The 22,572-nt window shown below is 47.8% G+C and overlaps 3 protein-coding genes across 5 annotated transcripts in view; 1 reads left to right on the forward strand and 2 right to left on the reverse strand.

Annotated features, from left to right (window-relative positions):
* Positions 1 to 9,914, reverse strand: part of agbl2 (AGBL carboxypeptidase 2) — an 11,346-nt gene extending 1,432 nt beyond the window's left edge. The window contains exons 1-19 of one of the 3 annotated variants that reach the window (XM_058075431.1): positions 9,704 to 9,914; positions 8,504 to 8,574; positions 8,263 to 8,433; positions 8,076 to 8,202; positions 7,606 to 7,773; positions 7,406 to 7,513; positions 6,424 to 6,574; positions 6,089 to 6,338; positions 5,429 to 5,830; positions 4,443 to 4,585; positions 4,179 to 4,338; positions 3,954 to 4,053; positions 3,788 to 3,888; positions 2,822 to 2,928; positions 1,404 to 1,482; positions 1,231 to 1,338; positions 1,043 to 1,126; positions 871 to 969; positions 147 to 237 (exon numbers count right to left, since the gene is read on the reverse strand). In XM_058075431.1, the coding sequence (XP_057931414.1) occupies positions 147 to 237; positions 871 to 969; positions 1,043 to 1,126; positions 1,231 to 1,338; positions 1,404 to 1,482; positions 2,822 to 2,928; positions 3,788 to 3,888; positions 3,954 to 4,053; positions 4,179 to 4,338; positions 4,443 to 4,585; positions 5,429 to 5,830; positions 6,089 to 6,338; positions 6,424 to 6,574; positions 7,406 to 7,513; positions 7,606 to 7,773; positions 8,076 to 8,184 (2,260 nt within the window). In that variant the 5' untranslated portion in view covers positions 8,185 to 8,202; positions 8,263 to 8,433; positions 8,504 to 8,574; positions 9,704 to 9,914. Of the gene's footprint in view, positions 1 to 146; positions 238 to 870; positions 970 to 1,042; positions 1,127 to 1,230; positions 1,339 to 1,403; positions 1,483 to 2,821; positions 2,929 to 3,787; positions 3,889 to 3,953; positions 4,081 to 4,178; positions 4,339 to 4,442; positions 4,586 to 5,428; positions 5,831 to 6,088; positions 6,339 to 6,423; positions 6,575 to 7,405; positions 7,514 to 7,605; positions 7,774 to 8,075; positions 8,203 to 8,262; positions 8,434 to 8,503; positions 8,575 to 9,703 lie in introns of those variants that run through there. The other 2 variants (XM_058075430.1, XM_058075432.1) reach the window with 2 other exon arrangements.
* A 1,564-nt stretch (positions 9,915 to 11,478) lies between these two features.
* fnbp4 (formin binding protein 4) lies at positions 11,479 to 19,854 on the reverse strand. Its single transcript, XM_058076215.1, is given in 18 exon segments — positions 11,479 to 11,989; positions 12,562 to 12,713; positions 13,208 to 13,401; positions 13,499 to 13,613; positions 13,686 to 13,808; positions 13,810 to 13,982; positions 14,533 to 14,675; positions 15,524 to 15,657; positions 15,806 to 15,910; positions 16,558 to 16,676; positions 16,741 to 16,930; positions 17,001 to 17,341; positions 17,426 to 17,529; positions 17,642 to 17,789; positions 17,894 to 18,041; positions 18,763 to 18,893; positions 19,010 to 19,087; positions 19,655 to 19,854. Coding segments are annotated over 18 exon segments (2,610 nt in total). The 5' UTR covers positions 19,779 to 19,854; the 3' UTR covers positions 11,479 to 11,901.
* LOC131131477 (seipin-like) lies at positions 19,410 to 22,290 on the forward strand. The gene has a single exon (XM_058076216.1). The coding sequence runs from the start codon at positions 20,265 to 20,267 to the stop codon at positions 21,477 to 21,479; it is 1,215 nt and encodes a 404-aa protein (XP_057932199.1). The 5' UTR covers positions 19,410 to 20,264; the 3' UTR covers positions 21,480 to 22,290.
* Positions 22,291 to 22,572: the final 282 nt, after the last annotated feature.

Here is a 22,572-nt window from a genome sequence, read left to right on the forward strand (position 1 = left end):
GACGCCAACATGACACGTTCCAGTTAGTCATTGCTAGCCCATACGGACCCCCCCCCCCCCCCACATCTGTACTGCTTAATTTCAGGTGGCGACCAAAGCCAACAAAAAAAAACGACAATCAAAGCAGCAGATAAAAAACTTGCAACCTCTGCGGGGCGAAAGAGTGACAATGGTGTTGATGTTTGGGCGCGCCCTCCGCATGTTTGCTGCCGGGCCGGAGTCTTCGCCACGATCATCCTAAAAGAAGATCGCACAGATGTTAGGATTACACCAACAATACGGACATGCCAGACATTCCCATAAAGGATGTGTCCAGGCCTGGAAAGGCGCGTTCGTTTTGCTGCACAGCTTCTGATTGACAGCTCAAAGCTTCAGGATGACGGACGCCTCAGAGAGGTTTGACAAAGCCATAATCGATATCGTCATCGGAAAGGAAACAATAACCATCATAACCATCACAGATCAGTTATGATCTTTTTTTTTGATCGCGCCACATCCTACCAGAATATAATATCATATCCTAAATATTATGAGGAAGAATAAAAACAAATATTCTGGAAATAAAGTTGTAATTCCGAGGAGAAAATGTACAAGATGGAGGTTGAAATAGATGGAAAAAACAGCAGCAGCAAAAATGGAAAAAAAGTTATTTTATGAGAATAAAGTCAACTTCATATGTCCAAACATAACAGTCGCAGCGTCACGAGAGAAGGTCCTAATTGGATGAGAAGAAACGTGTCATCCAGCTGGGATAGGCTCCAGCACGCCCCCACCCTCGTGAGGAAACTTCTAGAGTTAAAATATGATTTCTTAGAAGTCTAAGCGATGCGGAAGGCATCGTTAGGAGGCGACGGCGATGATCTGGATCACCTTGACGGGCTCACAGCCTTGCCACAGGGTCACATGACGGACGTCTCCATGGTTAGCATGCGCTGCGGGGATGACAATCTTCCTGACTGGAGTATTGACCTTGACCAACCAGGGTTACAATCAGCTCCATCAAGACCTTCTGATCACCACCTTCTCCTCCATGACTCCATACCTGCCATTTCCTCCGGTGTCTTCCCAGCAGGCTTTCCTTGCTGCTCCGTTTGCCTGCATCCTCCTCACGCTGAAGATCAGGCTCCTGCAGAGAGCCGGCATCTCCTCAGAGACCTTATACGTGTGTACGTGTGTTCGTGTATACGTTGTACCGATATACGTTGTACCGATACAACTTGACAGTCTTACTGCATGCTGGGGGCTGCTCTCAGGCGGAACCGTTGGTTGGTGGATGGTGGACCTCAGCCTGTTCCTTCTTTTGTGACTCACTTTCTTTTTGTTCTTCACGGGGGGGTGCTTAGCAGGACACAAGCGGCGTGTGAGAAGATGAAATGGTTCTAGCAAACATGCGGTCAGCGTACCTCCTCGTGGTCGCTGGGTGCCTGCTGGAGCAAGTGAGCTGGAAGTCCATCAGAATCAGAACTATCAGAACCGCTGGTGCTGCAGAAGCAGAAAGGAAGCCCGCGTCCGTCAAGCTGCTGATCTGTGAGGTACCCGCGTCACTCCCGCGTCACTCCCGCGTCACTCCCGCGTCACTCCCGTGTCACTCCCACGTCACTCCCGTGTCACTCCCGTGTCACTCCCGTGTCACTCCCGCGTCACTCCCATGTCACTCCCGCGTCACTCCCATGTCACTCCTGCGTCAGTCCCACGCCACTCCCACGTCACTCTCGCATCACTCCCGCGTCACTCCCGCGTCACTCCCGCGTCAGTCCCATGTCACTCTCGCATCACTCTCGCATCACTCCCGCGTCACTCCCGCGTCACTCCCGCGTCAGTCCCATGTCACTCCTGCGTCAGTCCCACGTCACTCCCGCAGCACTCCCGCGTCACTCCCGCGTCAGTCCCGCATCAGTCCCACGTCACTCCCGCAGCACTCCCACGTCACTCCCACGTCACTCCCGCGTCAGTCCCATGTCACTCCTGCATCAGTCCCACGTCACTCCCGCAGCACTCCCACGTCACTCCCGCGTCAGTCCCATGTCACTCCTGCATCAGTCCCACGTCACTCCTGTGTCACTCCCATGTCACTCCCATGTCACTCCCACGTCACTCCCATGTCACTCCCGCGTCACTCCCATGTCACTCCCGCGTCACTCCCATGTCACTCCCGCGTCACTCCCATGTCACTCCCGCGTCACTCCCATGTCACTCCCGTGTCACTCCCACGTCACTCCCGTGTCACTCCCGCGTCACTCCCGTGTCACTCCCGTGCCAACTATTCTTTTTTTCTTAACTTCATTCACATAATATTTGGACTTTATTTTTAAATACAGTTACAACTTTTTGTTGTTTTGTCTGTTTCTCATAATATTAGGACTTATTAAAAATGTCTTTTTTCTTTCATATTTAAACTTTATGCAACTAAAATGTTTATGTTATTTTATGTAAAATGATTTGTCTTTTTTATGTTTTTTGTTTCTTAAATGATAAATAATGGAGTTACTTAATAAATGATGAAATTCTATTTTTAGAATGTGCCACAGGCCAATAGAAAAACAGCAGGGGCCGCAGGTTGAACACCCCTGCAGCGCGTGACCAACGTCACCAACGTGACCAAGGTGACCAAGGTGGAGGTAAGACCCGAGACCATCTAAGTAGGAGCGATGCCAGTACACCCCATAGTGGATCATGGACTGGATCATGGATTGCAAAGCTGGTATTGGACCGTCGTCTTATATTCCAAAGGGATTGATACAAATATAATATTAGGTATTAAAAGGTATATTATGTATCATTGTCATATGGTCACGGTGATCATGGTAGGACGTGATCTCACCCAGATTCCAAATCGGAGACGGAGAAGTCGGTGTCTGATTCTTTGCCCAGACGTTCCTTGGCTTCCTTTCTCAGCAGAGCTGTGAGTTCAGTCAGGCAGTAGGTCATCTGAAAAGGTGGTAGGAATCTCCTGAACGACTTCATGAACACCATGAAGATTTAGTACTAGTATTTAGTAGTATTTAGGACTTGCAACGTTATTGTTTTTCACGGGGCTCGTGTACCCAACAAATATGAACCAGCACCTCATGAGGTCATCAGATCTTTCCTTGGTGCACTCCACATACCACCATAAAACCACCTACTGCTTACTACTTACATATATGCTTATATTACCTATATAATACTTACTGTATCACAGGTAAAAAACTATTTCTATCTACGATTAAGTGCAATTAACTCTGAGTTAACTGTGTGAGTCATGGTGATGGCATTTCATAATCTGGTATTTAGGTAAGGATCTACCTGGGCTCAACAGTCCAGAAGAATGGAGATGGTGAAAGGAGGTAGAAGAAGAAGAAGAAGAAGACGAAGAAGACGAAGAAGAAGAAGAAGAAGAAGAAGAAGCGTGTGCAGGCAGGATGGAACGGGTGGAGAAACGTGTCAGACGTGATGTGATAGAAGAGTTCAGCTAAATGGAAAGTGTGCTGAGAGCAGCCATGTTGTTTGGTCTAGAGAGGGGATGCAGAGATCGGGAGTGACCAGGATGGATAGGATCAGGAAGGAGTACATCAGAGGGACATTACACGTTAGAGGCCTTGAGACTGAGATGGTTGGGACATGTCCAGAGGAGAGATAGTCAATATGTTGGTAGAAGGTTGCTGCCAGGTAGGAGGCGTAGAGGAAGACCAAGGAGGAGATTTATGGACGTAGTGAAGGAGGACATGGGTTGGATGGAGGAGATTGGTTTGCTGCGGACCCCCGGAGGGAGAAGCCCAAAGAGGAAGATGACCTTGATCATCATTACCTTACTGGGATCTGGATCACAGTAGTCCAGCAAGGTGTCGCAAACGTAGAAGCCCAGAGACTTCAGGTCTTGAGTGGTGAAGTGGGTCCCCTTACGGTCTCCTGAGGAGATAACGGCAGGTCAAACACACACAGCAGAAGGTAGGAAGTAGAAAGCCAGCGCCCACCGAGCGTGGAGCCACCAAAGGTGGCCTCCATGGTGTAGCTGTTCTTGATGCCGAGTCTCCACATGGCGATTCGACCCGTTCCCTCTTTGCTCTTCTGAACCTGGAATTTACAGCTCTTGAAGCAGAACTACAGCCAGGGAGGGATGTGGAGATGCGGAGATGTGGAGATGCGGGTGGAATTAAGACAGAGGGCCTTTGGTGGCTTTGAGGCTGAGGCGTTGTTACCTTGTCGCTGGCGTTCTTGCTCATCATCAGCGGGAAGACCCTCTCGTGGAGGCGGGACGAGGCGTCCTCCTGGTTGTTGCAGCCGTACATGAACACGTTGTTTTTACGGTTGTGGCCGTGGAAGTCGCAGTAGAGAACGACGTCTGTCTCGTTCATCAGTCTGAGGAACATATCGGAGACGTTTAAGAGCTAGGATCCGCGTATCTGGACCAGAGTCCTAAATACCAAGACGTGGACTTCCTGGCTAACAAGCCACGTCCTTACTTTTCCACCATGTTGCGGGTATGCCATATGCACGGGAAGGAATCCCTGAGCACGGACTTGTAGTTCCTGTTGAGGTCCCTGCCGGCCAGAGAGCAGCGGTAGTTGCCCACCACCACCCCGTCTGGGTTGAGCATCGGCACCACCTGCAGGAGCCAAGAGACAATGATTGACAGGATCAGGACTTCATCGTGGATTCATCTCACATGACATCATTTATATACAGATGGTCAGGCTGGGGGGAGGGATGTTATAGATACACATCATGGATGGATGGATGGATGGATGGATGAATGATAGATGGATGGAGGGATGATAGATGGATGTTTGGGTGGGTGGATGGATACATGAATGTTTGGTTGGATGCTGGACAGATGGATGTTTGGATGGATGGTAAATGGGTGGCTGGGTGGATGGATGGATGGTTGGAAGGATGGATGATGGATGGATGGGTGGAAGGATGGATGGATGATGGATGGATGGGTGGAAGGATGGATGGATGGATGGTTGAATGGGTGGATGGATGGATGTATGGGTGGAAGGATGGATGGATGGATGGATGGATGGATGTTGGGATGGATAGTTGAATGGGTGGACGGATGGATGTATGGGTGGATAGATGAATGATGGATGGATGGACAGATGAATGATGGATGGATGGATGGGTGGGTGGAAGGGTGGTTGAATGGGTGGATGGATGGATGTATGGGTGGATAGATGAATGATGGATGGATGGATGGATGGATAGATGAATGATGGATGGATGGATGGATGGGTGGATGGGTGGAAGGATGGTTGAATGGGTGGATGGATGGATGTATGGGTGGATAGATGAATGATGGATGGATGGATGAATGGTTGAATGGGTGGATGGATGGTTGATTGGATGCTGGACAGGTGGATGTTTGGATGGATGGATGGATGGTTGGAAGGATGGATGGTTTGGTCTTTTCTGTCCATACTCTTTGAACGATCCGGAGCTTTCACACCTTAAAAACAAAAGTGTCCCGCAGAAGCTGAGCATCATCCGAGTCCCCGAGTAGAAAGTCGAGGAACCCCTCCATCATCCAGGAGCTGTTGGTTTCTCCAGGGTGGACTCGGGCCGTCACCACGACGGCCTTCTTGTTGCCGTTGTCCTTCACCTTGCCGCCGGTCCGTGAGGTGACGGTCAGCACGTAGACCACGTTCCCAGCAAGGCTGTGGCACAGCACCCGTACTTTGCAGTAGGAGGCCACGGTGGGCTTGGAGGAGATGTGCCTCAGGTAGCACTGGAGGTGGGAGTAGGTGTAGGGGTAGCAGTGCGCCACGTAGCAGGTGTCGGCTTCGTACGGGAACTGGAGGGTCCACGTCAGGGAGTACAGGCTCTCAGACTCGTTGTTGGCCTTCCTGTTCTGAAGAGACAAGGATGGCAACACCTCACCACTTATTATTATTATTATTCCACACGGAATATCAGGATGGGAACATCCCTACTTTATTCCCATGATCTTCTCAACGTATTCACTATTTATGTTTCCTGTAATACTTTGGCTTTGTTCTTGGTTTTTCTATTTTTGCTGTTGTTTTAGTTCGAGTGTATTTTAAGGCCAAGAAATAATCCCTTTGGACAGTTGGTCGTGGCCCCCCAACCGGCCGGCGGCGCCCCCTACCTGGCTGCGGTAGTACGCGATATTGGAGCCGGCGCGTTGCCAGCCCACAGAGCTCTCGTCGGCAGATCTCTGGGAGTACAGCAGCGGCCTCATACCCTGGGAATAAAGGCTGCGGCGCTTGGTGAAGTTGACGATGGTGAAGCGGTAGGTGACCCCGGGCTTCATGTTCCTCACTCGGAAGTAAAACCACTGCGTGTGCTTGCTGGTGTACAGGTCGGTGCGCAGGCTGAGCTCGTAGTTGAAGGGGCCGCTGAGCAGCAGACGACACAGCAGGAGGTTGGGCTGCAGGGTGGGGCAGAGGCAGAGTTGCCCCAACGCCTTCCGGACATACTCACATTTGCACAGCCTTCTGAAGGTTCCCGCTCTCAAATCGGGACTCGAACTCAAGAGAGCGTTGTTTTTGACTGGCGTCACTGAAAGAGGCTCTTCTCTCCGACACCCTGGACCCTCCGGCACGAGAACACGTGAAGTAGGAACACTTGTTGCCTGAGGGTGGAACGGAAAGAACATGGCCGCTGCGTGAAGATAACCAATGTACATGACATGCATCACGGTAGCCTGATGGTAGCTAGCAGCTCTGCTTGGATTGTGTAGGTCAGGGGTGTCCAACGTCCGGCCTGGGTGCCATTTGCGGCACTTGGCTGTTGTTTGGGCGCCCGTGGCACATTCTAAAAATAGAATTTAACTAGAGAACTAAACAAAATTAGCAATAATTAGAAAATCTGCAGAATGAAGTCAAAATAACACAGCCACGCCCATATAAAGAAGTCCGCCCCTCTGTGACATCACAAAGGGTCAGTTTTACCCCGCCTTTTCAAACCAAGCGTTTTGAGCCATGCCAACTTCATTCAGGGCTCCGCCCCAAACGCCCAACCTTCATGACGTGGAACTTTGGTGTGGTTGAACACGGAATGTACATTCAACATTCTAACCACATTTATGGGTCAGAAAGCATCATAGTCCCCTTTAAATGGACATTTTTATGACAATAAAGTTAAAATATTAAGAGAAAAATGTTGTAATCCAATGAGCAAAAAAGTATTAAATTTGTAATATCATGAGAAAAAAAATATATAATTTTAGTAGCATAGACTTTCAACAGTAAAACCTATATATTCCTAATATATTATATTCCCGCCATATTCCCCAATAAGCAAAGATATTCATATCTGGCAAATGAAAAAAGGGAAAAAGTCGAAAGAGCAAAGCTCCCACTAAGATACAGTAGATACAGTAGATAGAGTAATATACAGTAGATAGAGTAATATACAGTAGATATAGTAATATACAGTAGTATATAGTATAGCGGTAAGTTACCATTGTCTATAGAGTAGACCACCTGTCGGCCCTCCTCCCCCGAAAGAAAGGGGATCCTCTCGTGGCCCTTGGGGTAGTAGAAAGGTTCGGGATGAGGAGGTTCCCACTCTACGAGGCAGGTCAGACATGAACATCCCCAGCGTTCCCAGCGTTCCCAGCGTTCCCATGGACTGGGTGGGTCTGAGTGACGGCTGCGTTACCGATGTGATGGACCGCATTGCTGATGACCTCGCACTCTACGGGCCAGCGGGGGCAGGAGACGGACGGGAACTGGACCAGATCCAGCGGCGCTCTAAGACTCAACACCGGGCGTCCTTCGTCGAAGTTGATGCGTAGCTGCCTGGTTCGCAGGGCCTGGCTTATGGACACTTGGGAGGCACCCAGATGATCACTCAACTGCTTTTCCACGGAACGTACAGTAGCTCTACATTTTTCATGAAGGCTCATTCCGGGCTGAGCTGTACGGTGCACAGCGCCGTGATAAAGGAGCGGATTTAATATTTAATGTTTCTACACCTTTGGGGCAGATCAGATATTTTTAAACCGCCGGTCTCATCAATCAGCTAGCAAACTTAGGACGGATTCTAACACGGTCCTGCTCACAGAGTAGGCTTTGGGACTCTTTACCAAGTAGTACTACATACAGTACACATGCACGGAAACAGCTTACACTGCCTTTTCACCGTCACGTCCTCGTCCTCCTCTCTGTTGGAGTCTTTGCTGTCAGATTTTCCCAACTGGTAGGTATTCCACCAATTCCTGATGATGGGACCGGCCATGGCTGATGGACTTCCTGCCTGGATGCCAACATGTACGTCACAGGGAATGGCTTCCATGGTCAACACGGGATTACTTACTAAGCCTTGAAGCAGTCTGCCCCGATGTCATCGCTGTGCTGCCTCGTATCCAGGGGTTGCTATGATATGCTCTGATGCATGAAGCGGCATTCCGGTCCTCAAGTCATTTTCTTCCTGCGGTCCGGTTCTGCACAATGTAGCCGCAATTGTCCGTGTTCTGTTCCTGCGACTCTGGGCGGAGTACATTCATTCATTTTCTACCGCTTAGCCTGTTCGGGATCACGGGTGAGCTGGAGCCTACCCCAGCTGACTATGGACGACAGGCGTGGTCCACCGTGGACTGGTCGCCTGCCAATCACCGGGCCTCTTGGACTACAAAAGATAAAACACAAGAAGCAGCTTCGGGGGGGGGGGGACTTGAAAAGAATATCGGCTCAGCTGTTTGGCATTGAAGGCGTTTGAATGGTTGCGAGTGCGATGACATTGCGATGGCGGTTACATACACAGGCAGTGATGCGCAACGATGTCACGCGTTACATTTGGCGAGCTCAAAGAACCCACCGAAGCGTCCAATCAGAACGCTCTGATGTCATTCCCTGTACGGCTTCGACTCCACGGCCAAACCTTCACTCCTGCCCCCCCCCCCCTCCTCCGCAGGCTGCTGATGATGTCACCAGCACCTGTTTTACGGCACGGGTGACCAAAGGGCGGCCCAGGGGCCACGCAGTAGTTTGTTTATTGGCCCGCAGCACATTCTAAAAATACAATTTCAAAATAAAAACTAAAAGAAAAATTCTGAAAATTCAAAACAGAAGATTTCAACAGTAATTTTGCAGGAAAAAAGTCAAAATATGAAAAGAACAAAGCTGGGAATCTAACCAGAAAAAGTCTTCCTTTTACAATAGCGTTGAAATATTATGAGGACAAATAACGTCATTTTAGTAGCACAATATTTAACTAAAAGTTATTTTTTGAAGTCGTAAACATAAATTATGAAAAACGAACAAAGGTCATTTCTGGAAAATTAGGTTCAGAACAACGGGTATTTTCACTTGCACCACAAAGCTAAGATGCATTCTTGATGTTGTTGAAATATATAATATAACTTCATCTAGCTGTACAAGCTGCACACTGACTACTCTAAAGTATATCCCAGTTGCATTCCCATTGTATTGTTCCTTGGTCCCAAACAGTAGTCATGACAGCGTCTTGAAATGGTTACTTGATGGGATACATTGGGTGTAACGATTGGACCTTTCATTAGGGACCTTTTCATGTTCCTAATGTTGTGGCCGGCGAACGTCAGCCCAAATAACTCACACATGAAGTGATTACGAAGCGTAAAATGAATGATTGCAATGCAACATTTCGACACGAACGTTATCAAAAGTTACTTCATGTCATTTTTAGTTCAAAAAATGCACATTTGGCAACTCTTTTCGGTTCTAATTAGCTGGGTTTCGTAGCATAGCTATCGTGTCCCATAAGGAGAAACACTTACCTGACGTTGCTCAACTCTGGATTTCAATGACGACGCTTTGCACGTAATTGGCGTAATTGGAAACTACTGCACAGCTTCACTAATTCAGTCTTGATGAAAAGATGTTGCTAAGCAACCGATGGTCCCAACAAACACCACGAGACTGGCGCTTATTCGCTGTAGCTAGCGGCTAGCATGCTAGCGTCAACCATGCTAGCGGCTACCATGGAAGCGGCAACCATGCTAGCGGCTACCATGCTAGTGTCAACCATGCTAGCGGCTACCATGCTAGTGTCAACCATGCTAGCGGCTGCCATGCTAGCGGCTACCATGGAAGCGGCAACCATGCTAGCGGCTACCATGGAAGCGGCAACCATGCTAGCGGCTACCATGCTAGCGGCTACCATGCTAGTGTCAACCATGCTAGCGGCTACCATGCTAGCGTCAACCATGCTAGCGGCTACCATGCTAGTGTCAACCATGCTAGCGGCTGCCATGCTAGCGGCTACCATGGAAGCGGCAACCATGCTAGCGGCTACCATGGAAGCGGCAACCATGCTAGCGGCTACCATGCTAGCGGCTAGCATGCTAGCGTCAACCATGCTAGCGGCTAGGTCACACACAAACCTGAAAGGTACATTCCAGTATAGCCTAGCATAAGAGGAGCTGTTTTTCATGAATACAATATTAGTGTCCTTTATTTTTTAATGAATTTATTAAATGAAATGTATTGTATGCTTCCTGCGATATGAAACACTCCTATTTTACATTTGGTGAATTTGTACAAGTTATCAGTATCGGATCTGCATTGCTGATACCAGCCTCAATTTGTATTGGTCCGAGGCACCTTCTAAAACAGCCATTGAACAAGCAAAAATGGAAAAATCTGAACCAAAAGTATGAATATGAAGTATTTGAGAAAAACATTAAGTAGTTTTATGAGAAACTGAACAAAATAACGTTGTGGAAAATGTTATATTACAGCAGAGGTAGGGAACCTATGGCTCGGGAGCCAGGTAGGGCTCTTTTGATGACTGTATCTGGCTCTCAAGCATTTCTTACCACAATAAAAATGCATTTTTGCTAACATTTTAAAGTAAACCATCACAGAAATGACTGTTAAAAATAATATTCAAAATCAACAACTTTCTTATGCATTTTAATCCGTCCATCTATTTTCTACTGCAATACGGCCAACCATATCCATCTTTCTTGATGATATTTTCCAGGTCAAACACCAAAACTCGATTATTACTGGGTAATGCGGTAGTCTACCTCGGTCATTGAGATGTCAACATGTAAATATAAACTTTCCTCCTTTAGTCAAATAGTCACCTAGCTAAAGCTGCAGAACCAAGCCTTCTGGCAAAGATGGCCAAAAGAATGAAATATACTGAGTACGGTGCAAAACCATGCAGCAGCAGAAGTTGCATTAATGGCAACAAGTATTTGATTTATTATTAGACACTGCGCTGCTCACGAAAGTGTGCTGGCCACACCCCATTGGCGTGGGGTAGTGTGCCTGGTCTACGTAATTAGAGCCCATTATATCTAAAACTGTTGGTCTTACATAAAAATGCACACATTTTATTGCATTCAATGTTTAAAAAAATGTATATGGCTTTCACAGATACACATTTTAAAATATCTGGCCTTCATGGCTCTCTTAGCCAAAAAGGTTCCCGACCCCTGTATTACAGCAATAAAGTCAAAATCCAAGAAAAACTTATGAAAGAAATTGGGAATATTTGGAAAATTCCCCAAAATGTGAAAAAAAGAGCAAAAACCCAAGTTGAAAACCATCAAACCTCCGTCCGTCCATCCATTTATCTTCTACCGCTTAAAGGATCAAATGTTTGGCTGCACAAACAAAAGCAGACGTAGAAAAAGAGTTTAATAGCTTTACAAAATGTACACAGTGTTCCATCTCTTTCCAAAACATGGCTTATGGCAATATACATGTTATGTACACGCCTGTATAAACGCTAAAAGAGAGGAATCGTCCACACAAACTATTGTGGCCATCCCGACTGCTTCTATACAAGGACTTGAGAAACTGAAAATGTTTGGCACATTTACGTCGTGGTCTACAAAAAAGAGCCAAGGACATGGAGAGCCTTTGTGTGCCACGCATGGACCGCCAAGTCCACAAATGAACAAGCAGACCAGTTACATGACACGTTATTGGAAACACGCATATAAAACGTTCCCGTCGGATGTCACGTGCTGTTCAGCTTCCTTTTCTTCAGTCGCTCTCGCCAGTCATCGGGAAGCGCCTCGAAGTTGGCGTTCTTTGACGCTTTTCCTCTGGAGTATTAAAAGAGTGAATGATTAATTAGAACGTTGTGGCACTTTTAACTACAGTCATTCCTTGTTTCCATTGCTTGCAGACCCCACCGTGATAAGTGAACTACCAGGTAGGATTACTCCTTTACAAATATACTAAATAGTTTCATAGTTTGGGCAAAGAAAACCTGTTCATCTTCTCAAGACATTGAACATTATGAGAATAAAATAGCACCCCTATAGTCGCCTTTACATTCATATTACCCTATATAGTAGACGGAAGAGAAAGAGCTTGTGCTCGTGTGGCTGTGTCACTGTAAATGTGTTCCCCTGTAGAGGCGCTGAATGGCTGATGGACAGGAAGTTCCACAAGTGTAGTCCTGTATGGTTATTAATGTGCCTGCTGAGAGATGATTTAAGGCTGAAATAAAAGCCTGTTGTTCTGGTGCTCGTCTCACTGAGCAATTACAGACACGGCGTCATCTGATATTATGATATTATACCATTTGCTTGAACGTGCTTCATTTAGGCAAAAATAGGCCCAATGTGCTGAAATATAATAATAATATAATATATTATTTTGAGAGACATACGTCAAGAGCTGCTGCTGCTTCCAGTCTTCTATACTCCTCTTGTTGAGCTGCTCTCGGTCCTCATCACTGGAGCTGCTCTTCTCCTCCTCCTCCAGTTCTTTCTGGATGCTCTGCCACTTCTTCACCAGGGACGGCATTTTGGTCTTTGTCTTCTAAAGACACAAGAGAACAGGCCAGGTGTGTCATGAGTGGATGGAGGCACATAGCGTCATCCCTCCTTCCCTCATCAGTTGTTGTTTCCACACCACACAGTGATAAGTGAATTTCTGCAAAGTAGGATTCATTTTTTATACACACAATATTTTTGTAGTTATGACGTAAAAAAGCATGTTTATGATGGACTGTTTTTTTTCCTAAAAATTATTCAAGAGTCCTCTAGACATGAGATAACACCCCTATAGTCACCTTTACATTTAGAATACACAATTTTAATAACTCCTTGTACAGTAATGTCTTGTTTATCGAGGTTAATTGGTTCCAGATGAATTTGATGAAATGAATATTTTCCTGGTTATGATAAACATAACCTGTCAAAAACAACCTGTACCAAGAAGCCATGATGCGTTGAGGGACATGTCTACTATGTTGGAAGAAAATGATGGCGGAGTCTAACTTTAATAAGAATAAAAGTCATCTTTTTACACACCTTATCCTTTTTGGGTTTCTTGACCTTTTCTACAGGCGCCGCTTTAGAAACCGGGGCTTCAAAGGTTGGCTGGGGAGGTGGCAGAGGCGGTTGTGGGGGCAGAGTGGGAACAGGCGGGAGGGGCGGCTCGCACGGGATCATGGGTGCAGTGACAGCCGGCACGCCCCAGTAGACGGGTGCAGCCATGACCGCAGCTGTGGAGGCAGCAAAGACACAACAATGCGGTATTGGGGGGTGGGGTGGGGTCGGGGGGGGTGTTATATTGTGACGATGACGGAGGTGAGCGTGTACCTGCGGTGGCAACAGGCTGCGTGTACAGGATGGGACTGCTTCCAATGATGGCTTTATTCTGCTGGCCAGCTTTGCGTTTCTGAGCCTTTCCCAGTAGACTTGATGATTCCATGACCTGCTGAAAGGGGGGGGGGGGTCAATCTTCTGGAAAGACTAAAAAGGACATCCACAGCAAATACGTCCTTACCTTAAGCCCTGCAATGGCTGAAGGAGGCCACCCGGTGCCATTGTCCTCAGTTCCAGGGGCTGGGGGCTCGTCGTCATCGTCGTCCATCTCCATTTCCACCTCCATGATCTCACTATCACTGTCAAGGGGGGGGGGGCGGCGGTGGAGGTGGCGAACCAGGAGGGAGAGGAGGAAGTGGCGGGTCTTCGGGCGGTGGGGGCGGGCTGTCGGGAAGCGGGGGCTGAGATGGCGACCACAATGAAGATGCATGGGACGGAGGGGCAGCGGGTGGGGCAGCGGGCGCACGAACAGACGGGCCTGCATTTTTAAAGAAGCATCCTGGACTTTAGAAGAACTAAATGATGCAGAGAAGAAATATATACGAAAAACTGAACTACGTTTGTGGATGACAGGAATTCAACCCAGAGTGTCCAAAGTTCATTCATTCATTACCGCTTTTCCTCACGAGGGTCGCAGGGGGTAGTGTCCAAAGTTTTCCCATATAATTCATGCAAACAGACGCCCAAATCTAAGGAAATACATCTGGAATAGGTGCAGATTGTGGAAGAACTAGAAAGCTTTGTGCTGGTTATTGTGTGTAGCTGCTCTGTAGGAGTCCACAAGTCAACACAAAGAGTGGAAAATGAACATTTTGGTCCCTTTAAGAAATGATTGCCATTTTGTGGTAGACTTTGGTCTATTTTTAGCCAAACATATTGAAATACAAGTCATATGTAGTATTCTGGACACTAGGCATAAAAATTAAAAAACTGATATAATACCTCAAAAAAAGTTCCCCAATTCTGTGTGGACACTTTGGACACCCTGGAATGAAACCCTTAAGGCAGACACGTCGCGGGCCACTAACCTGCGGACCCCCCATTGGGTGCCTTGTCATCGTCCTGGCTCGTGTGGCTTCCTTTCGGGCCGTCCCCCTTTGCCTCTTCCGTCGGGAACTCCCACTGGGAAGCATGGGTCAGGTCGTTGACATAAAAATACCGCCTGTGCTCTCTATAGGGTGGGACAACAGAGATAGAAGGCACCAGTCTTAACGGGTGGCCTTGCAACTGGATGACTGGAACGATGGCCTGGCAAGGGAGGAATCGCACGGTGGCTGGAGTTTGGCACGGACGGTGGCTTTCACCATCCAAAAGGGGAGTCCAATTGAAGATGACTAGGAATGTGGATTGGGGACCCACCTTGCTCTTAAAACACTTAAAGCAAAACAAATCATCGGAGGATCCTGAATGAAGTATTGAGCAGGTCACATCACGGCTGTCATAAAATGTTTGATTGAAACAACCACTCCCTCCTAGACACGGGGCCGATGCCAGGAAGTAGGCACCATCATCATCAGCCATAGAACATTACATGACAGGAGATCACACAGGATATGCTTCACTAATAAACAGGAAGACATGAAATAAGAGTTGGTCTGACCTGCTGGATTCCCGTCATTGCTCCATCTTCACCTTTTATTTGATGCGTGACACTGGTGGCTTCCAGGGCGTCACTCTGTCTGCATTGCATTCTGGGGGCTGTGGTCCTGTAAAGTGCAAAGCTCGCCCAGGCAACCAACCCTACTACCTCCCCTCCCAAATCCTCCACTGACTGAGTTCAGTCTACCGAGGCCCTCGGATTCCTCTGTGGCGGGAATACACGGGTTGAGCAGCAGGCCGGCCCTGAGTGGATGCCCCCTTACCAGTGTGTGAAAGGCACAATGCTAGGCATTGGGTCTGGGTCATCCACACGTACTGGTTAAGCTTCTCCACAAGTCATATACAAAGTCTGCAACCTCTGGATGGAGGAGCGCGTGGGGGCGAGGGGGTGTAGAGATGTGAAAGGCAAGCAGTGCGTACCTGTCCCAGTGGCAGGACCAGCCTTTAGGGGCGGCGTTAAGTTCATAATATTTTATGTGTTCGGCGGCTTCCTGCAGCCTGCGGCGAAGATAGAGCCCGTTCAGTGCGCCCTCCCTCCAGTCCGCGATCCGTGTCTTGAGGAGTGGGGAAAAAAAAAGGGGGGGGGTAATGAACTCAGCTTGACTGATTATAATGAGAGCTTTAAATATTAAAAGCGCAGCCAAATGGGATTTAGACATGCAGGGAAATTGGTCCTGGCGACAGAATCCAGCTTTTCCTCACCTCGGTTTGCAGCAGAAGCAGCTGAAAGTTCGAGACCGCCTTTTTGTTGATGCCCAGGAAGTCCATTTTGCTGGTTAAGGTGTTAGCCAGTTCTCCAATCTGAAACTACATTTATTCAGCATTCAAAATGCAGGGCTCGTCTCATTTGGTACTGTAGGAGAGCAGGGGGGTCCAAAGTGTGGCCTTGGGGCCATTTGTGGCGAATGGCCCGCAGCTTTTTAAACAACAGTGACGTGGAAATAGTTGGGGGGGGCAGAAACGCAAAAACCCAGCTATAATTTTACGACAAAGTCAAAATATGAAGAGAAAAATTTGCCATTTTAGTAGCATAGGGTTGAAATATTAAATCAATCTTTTCATCACATGATTAGAACATTTTTTTAAACTGTGGAAAAAAACTGCAACATTTTCCTACAATGAGGTCAAAGAAGAGGGAAGAGCTGTATTCTAATAAGAAAATGAGAATTGAATATATAGCAATAATAATAATTATTATATTTTGTAATATGAGAAACGACAAAATACACTTTTGGAAAACTAGGTTGAAGAAAATGTTACAATATTACAAGAAAATTCATGAAGATGAAGGAAGAATTTTTCAAAAAGAGCAGAGTGACGTTTATACTATTATGCTTTTCCACGTATGTTTTATGAAATATGTGTAACTTCTTAGCATATGCTCTACACAACTTCACAGTTGCATCCTTCCTTTGAGATAAAGTTTGGACACCCCTGTATTGGCGCATCCTTACCTTGAGCTCGGGTGTCTCTACTTCCTCTTTGGGTGGAGCGTTTAAATCTGGTTTCTGCTCAGAGTCCTCCGTCTCCCTGTCCTCCTCTGCCGCCATGCTCTCCAGCACGTTGACATTTGCTGTTGGAAACGGCATTTAGTGGTGGGGTTCCTCGCACTGGTTTCCCCCTGGTTGAAACCTTACCGGCGTGTGTGCTGTCCGGAAGGTCTGAGCTCCGACTGTTGGAATCAGGACTTGAAGCGCTGGGAAAAACTGCTTTCCACCGTTTCTTCTTAAGTGCGGCACGAGAACCAGAAGCATCTTGGCTTGTCTCAGAAGAGGGACTGGAGCCCCCTGCGCTTCCATCACCATCCTCCAGTGCCTGGAGCTCAGCCTGAGGATGGGCGGTCGGGTTCAAAGGTAAAGGCAGGTCCTTGTGATACTGTGACAAACACAACACCAACCTTTTTTCTCTCCAAAGCCAGTTCCAGCTCCATCGTGTCTTCCTCTGGTGCCACTTCCGTGTCAGAGTTCTCCTCGGAGGTCTTCTTGGCGGCACAATCTTTCTCCACAGTTTGGACAGCGTCCGAGTCACGCAAAGGAGTCACGGGGGATCCGGCGGGGCGAACACCCTCTCCGTCAGAATCCAAAATGGTCTCGTTCTCGTCCAAACCTTTAAGGATTCTTTTTCTCCATTTCTCCTCTGCATCTTTCACCTCTTCGGGGATCAAGGGACCGAGCAGAGATGCAGCCACTCCACAGCGCTCCTCCTCTTTGCTGGCGAGGCCAACGACACTCTCCATGACTTCCTGTTAGGACAGCGTGAAATGCTGTTACAGCAACAAAAAGAGTGTCCCAAGGACTTGGGGGGCGAGGGGGGGGTTTAAACCTGCCTTGACTTTAGTGTCTTTAGTCGATGTTGGAGCTGCAGCACTTGTATTTGCACCAGCGTAGTAAGATGCATGGGATGTGCCGTTGCCATTGACACTGGAACTTGAAAAGGAAGAGAAGGCGTGTTAGAGTCCCGCCTACAGACCTTTGTGTTTAGGGTGAAAGACAATCCAACAAACGGTGGAAAATGTGAAACTGGTGGTGTCACCCTCACCTGTCTGCATACTGAGCCAGGCTTTGCACTTGATTAGCTAAAAAGTTGGGCAGTTCCCAGGAGACCTCATTGGTCACAGTGTTCCAGTAATAATAGCAGCCAGAGTTCTCGTCCCATACTTCTTGCCAGTCCCCCATTTCCACGTTCACTGGAAGAAAAAAGTGGATAGGTGATATACCCGATGGCCGATAGGGCCGTCATTAGGCTACTATGTATACAGATTTCCATCATGGAGGTCACACGTGTAATTACCTCCAGCTAAGGAGTACTGAGTGTTGAACTCAAACTGTGCACTGGCACCCGGCTGCTGAGCCTCTGGTTTGGGTGGGATGCTAGCCGGGTCTTTAGGCTGACCCGTTGCATCATCTGAACTTGGTTGAGTGGTGATTGCATCAATTTCCTGCAGAGACATTATTACAGTATTTATTCACACACATAATGAATGGCATTGTATTTGGAAGTTTCTGCTTTGTTTTGTCACTTCTACTTATATGATATTTAATGACATTTAAACCATCTTGATGATCCCAAGACCTTTGGGAAAATACTGCAGTCTGACGACAAAGGTTTGTGGGCAATGCCGTTACATCTGGCATACAAGTAAAACCACATTTTGGGAAAAACATCATCATACAAACAGGACAACATGGTGGTGGTAGTATGATGGTCTGGGGCTGTTTTGTGTCTTTGGGAAGACTACTGGTTGGACGGGCCCTGAACACCTCTCCAGTGAGGCGTCCGGGAGGCATCCTAACCAGGTGCCCAAACCACCACCACGCTTTGTTGAACAAGCATTTCATGTTCCGCTGTGTTGTCATTGACTAACATTTACATTTGTGTCTGAAACATTTAAGTGTGACAAAAATATAAAATATAGGCCCAAAAACATAAAATTAGAAAGGAGGGCAAACACTTTGACACCACTGTACTGTATATAGAGATGAACGCTGTTTGTTTTGGATATCACGCTTAAAAGAAACATCAATATATTAATAATATCAATATATTGCCTAGCCCTTCATTTAAATGTATGCAATGTCCACTATTTCCAATATGGCTGTTTTATTCTGGCTAAATCTAATGTCATCCTGGACCTCGGCGGTTTCACAAATGATACTTACAGCCATGAAATTAGCTAATGTACTGTCAATATCCGCAGAGCGATTATGCTGAGAGGTCATAGCAGTTGGTCGGGACTCGGCAGCATCCTCTTCATCGCTATCTTCATAGGCTCCAAGCAAAGACAGTCCCTCTGCAGGTAGAGACACAGCAAGGCCGTCAATCTGGCACTGTGCAGTTTGCTTGCCGGCGGCCATGTTGGCCTCATTAGATGGGAAGTTATCTCCAGTCTGGCATCGAACAACATACCGGTGGCTTTCACTGTGGGAGGCTTCATGTTGGCGCGTTTGTCTCTCACGAATCTTTGCCCCTCTCCTTCCTGCTCGTCTGCAAAAAGGAAAAGAGCAATTATCAAATGATCAATTATCAAAGCCACATGCAGCAAATCAACTCGTCTTTTAAAGCTTTTAAACGGTAGTCAAACGTCCATTTAAATACAAACAGGCTACAAGTAAACGGTAAGACTGTCGTCTGCAAACAATGGCTCCTGTAGGGTAGTACACGATGCAAATACTAACTTACAAACAATAGGGTAGTACACGATGCAAATACTAACTTACAAACAGTAGGGTGGTACACGATGCAAATACTAACTTACAAACAGTAGGGTAGTACATTATGCAAATACTAACTTACAAACAGTACATGTTAGCTCGATGCTCACTTCGGCCGTTGACGTTTCCCACCGAATTAACGACGGATGCTGTCGGGTGTGTTAGGACGGTGCGTTAACTCAGACTAAACATAGCAAAATAACCAATAAACATATCTACGAGTACATCTTATTCCACCACATACAACCAACAGCAATTATTCAGACTCCGGGACGGAGTACTTCGTTAGCTCGTCGCTAGCTAGCTAACCAGCTCGCTGCCGACATGACGTGGAAAATACCATCCGATCCCGAGGGTCCTTCTTCCCTCTCCCCGGCATTCCCACCGCGGGGCCCCGAAGGAGAAAGCTGTAGAATTGTCCTCCGACCAACCGCTCCTCCCGTCCCGCGAGCTCTCCTTTTCATCGCAGGGTTGACGACGATCTGAGGGCCTTCTCCTTTGGAAGTAGCAGCCGTGGTAGCACAAAGACAGGAAGCGGTGATCCAACCACTTCCGGTTCTTTTTTTTTTATTTATGTTGATATTGTTCTGTAAAATTGTACTTTTATGTTCCTGTAATTCTGCTTATATTGTTATTGGTTTGTACAATTGAAGCTTGTAATAATATATATATATTTTAAAAAAATCCAAACACTTCCGGGTCTCGGGGGCGGTCACTGTTTGTGTTCCAGCATTGAAGCTGCTAGCTGGCCAGTTGCTAACAAGCTTACGCTGCTAAGCTGTGAAAATGTCATTTGTAGATTCCCGTTAGAATCCGTTGTTGTGGGATTACCGCTAGCGTGGAGCAGACTGGAAGCAAATGTGACGTAAATGTCCTAACGTTTCCAAGAAGCGGCGTTAGCAGAAGCGTGTTGACATGGGGAGGTGAACGTTAGCAATGCCTCCCCCCTGATGTACGAACATAAAGAGACCCCACCCGAGCCGCAGCGGCCAGCAGCGCCACAACGACGCGACGCCGCCCGGGTCGGCGGCAGAGGGAGCTCACCGGGGTCGGAGTCGTCCACGATGGGGCTGGTTCTGCATTGGGTGCAGGACGTAGCATCCGTGACTCTGCTGAAGGCCCGGAGGACCTTATTCCAGGCCGCCGTTCTTTTCTGCGTCCTGGGTCTGCTGCTGTGGGTGTCGATCTTTCTTTACGGGAGCTTCTATTATTCCTACATGCCCACCGTGAGCTTCTCCGCCCCTGTGCACTTCTACTACGCGTCTGACTGCGACGCTTCGGAATTGGCGCTGTGCTCCTTCCCGACGGCCAACATCTCCTTCATGAAGAACGACAGGGACCAGGTGTTGGCTTACGGGCAGCCCTATCGCATATCTCTGGAACTGGAGCTGCCCGAGTCTCCTGTGAATGAGCAACTGGGCATGTTCATGGTCAAGATGTCCTGTTACACCAGGGGCGGCGGGACCGTGTCGTCGGTCGGACGCTCTACCATGCTGCACTACCGCTCCAGTCTTCTGCAGACCATGAGCACTTTCCTCTTCTCTCCTCTCCTCCTGACCGGGATGGCTGAGCAGAAGCAGCTCATCGAGGTGGAGCTCTTCTCCGCGTACAAGACCAACAGCTATCAGCCCACCGTCGGCGCGGTGGTGGAGATCCAGTCCAAACGGGTTCAGATCTACTCCTCCCAGCTCCGCATCCACGCTTATTTCACCGGCGTGCGCTACATCCTCTACAACTTCCCCCTGACCTCGGCCGTGATTGGCATCGCCACCAACTTCGCCTTCCTCGGCGTCATTGTGCTTTTCAGCTACCTGCAGTTCATATGGGGTGGGCTGTGGCCCCCAGACCAGGTCCGGGTCAAAGTCATGATGGGAGACAACACGCGCATGCAGCGGAGGAAAGAGGAGGTCAGGAAGCGCATGGAGAAGGAGAGCTCCCAAAAGGAGCTCGACACTCCGAGAGTCATTGGACCCGCGACTGATGCGGCCGATTACCCGGCGAATGACACGGTGGGGGCGCGGTCGTCAAAAGCGTCCTTTGTGGAAGTAAATGCCAGCGAGCCCGATGATCCTGATGCCGAAACGGAGGCGTCTCATGATTCGCCGGCGCCAGAGGGGGAAGAGCAGACGCTCCGACAAAGATGTGTCCCTGGGAAGGGTCTTTAGGTTCACGTGCGCTCCGCTTCAGATAGCTGCCCATCCGTCTTAACGCTAGCAGCCACTATGAGAGGTCAAATACAAGGTCGATGGGGGCAGGTATTGTTTTAACTCCACTACTAACACCCCTTTGTTCAAATGTTTCACTCGCTGTGATGTTGAGTGTTTTGTGTCAGTCAGTCTCCATCACTTCCACAGCAGCCTGACGTGCAGTTCCGGTCACAAGGTCACATGACTTGCGGTTTTATGACATTGAGCGCATGCACTTGAGGTTACAAATGCAAGTCAGTACAAGTGAACGCTACACGCCTGGCGCTTCCTGGGCGCTTCCTGGGCGCTTCCTGGGCGCTTCCTGGGCGCTTCCTGGGCGCTTCCTGGGCGTTGGTATCGCTAATAGCTTCTGTATTCTAAATGAATGTGTTGCACGTGTCGTCCTGCTCATTGACCAGTTCTGTCTGCTAAAGCGTAGTTTAGCGTTAGCCTTTGTTAAAGAATCCGCTGGGCTTCATTCAGCTGACGAATACCCTATTTATTGTTCCGCAGAAAAGAGCAAATGTTTTAGATGCATATTTTAAGTTGTACTGTATGTTTGTTGGTGCATGGGAGAACAGCAGATGTTTATTTGAGGTAGAGGTAACAGGTCATAGGTTCACTCCTTGTGGTCAAGCTCAGGTCTAAGCAGGTTTATTTAAAAGTTATGGTACCAAAGATAGTCTTACACGTTTGCTCAAAAGTATAATAAGTAATATAAGCTCTGTACTTGTATGAAAATACATTTTATGTATTGTCACTGAATAAAAAACAACACATAATGCTGCAATACTCGACTGTGTCAGTTTAGACTGATGGATGGATGGATGGATGGACTGATGGATGGACTGATGGATGGATGGATGGATGGATGTTGGGATGGATGGTTGAATGGGTGGATGGATGGATGTATGGGTGGAAGGATGGATGGATGATGGATGGATGGATGGATGATGGATGGATGGGTGGAAGGATGGATGGATGGATGATGGATGGATGGGTGGAAGGATGGATGGATGGATGATGGAATGTTGGGATGGATGGATGGATGATGGATGTTGGGATGGATGGT

This window comes from Doryrhamphus excisus, chromosome 6, assembly GCF_030265055.1.
Source record: "Doryrhamphus excisus isolate RoL2022-K1 chromosome 6, RoL_Dexc_1.0, whole genome shotgun sequence".
NCBI classification, from domain to species: Eukaryota; Metazoa; Chordata; class Actinopteri; order Syngnathiformes; family Syngnathidae; genus Doryrhamphus; species Doryrhamphus excisus.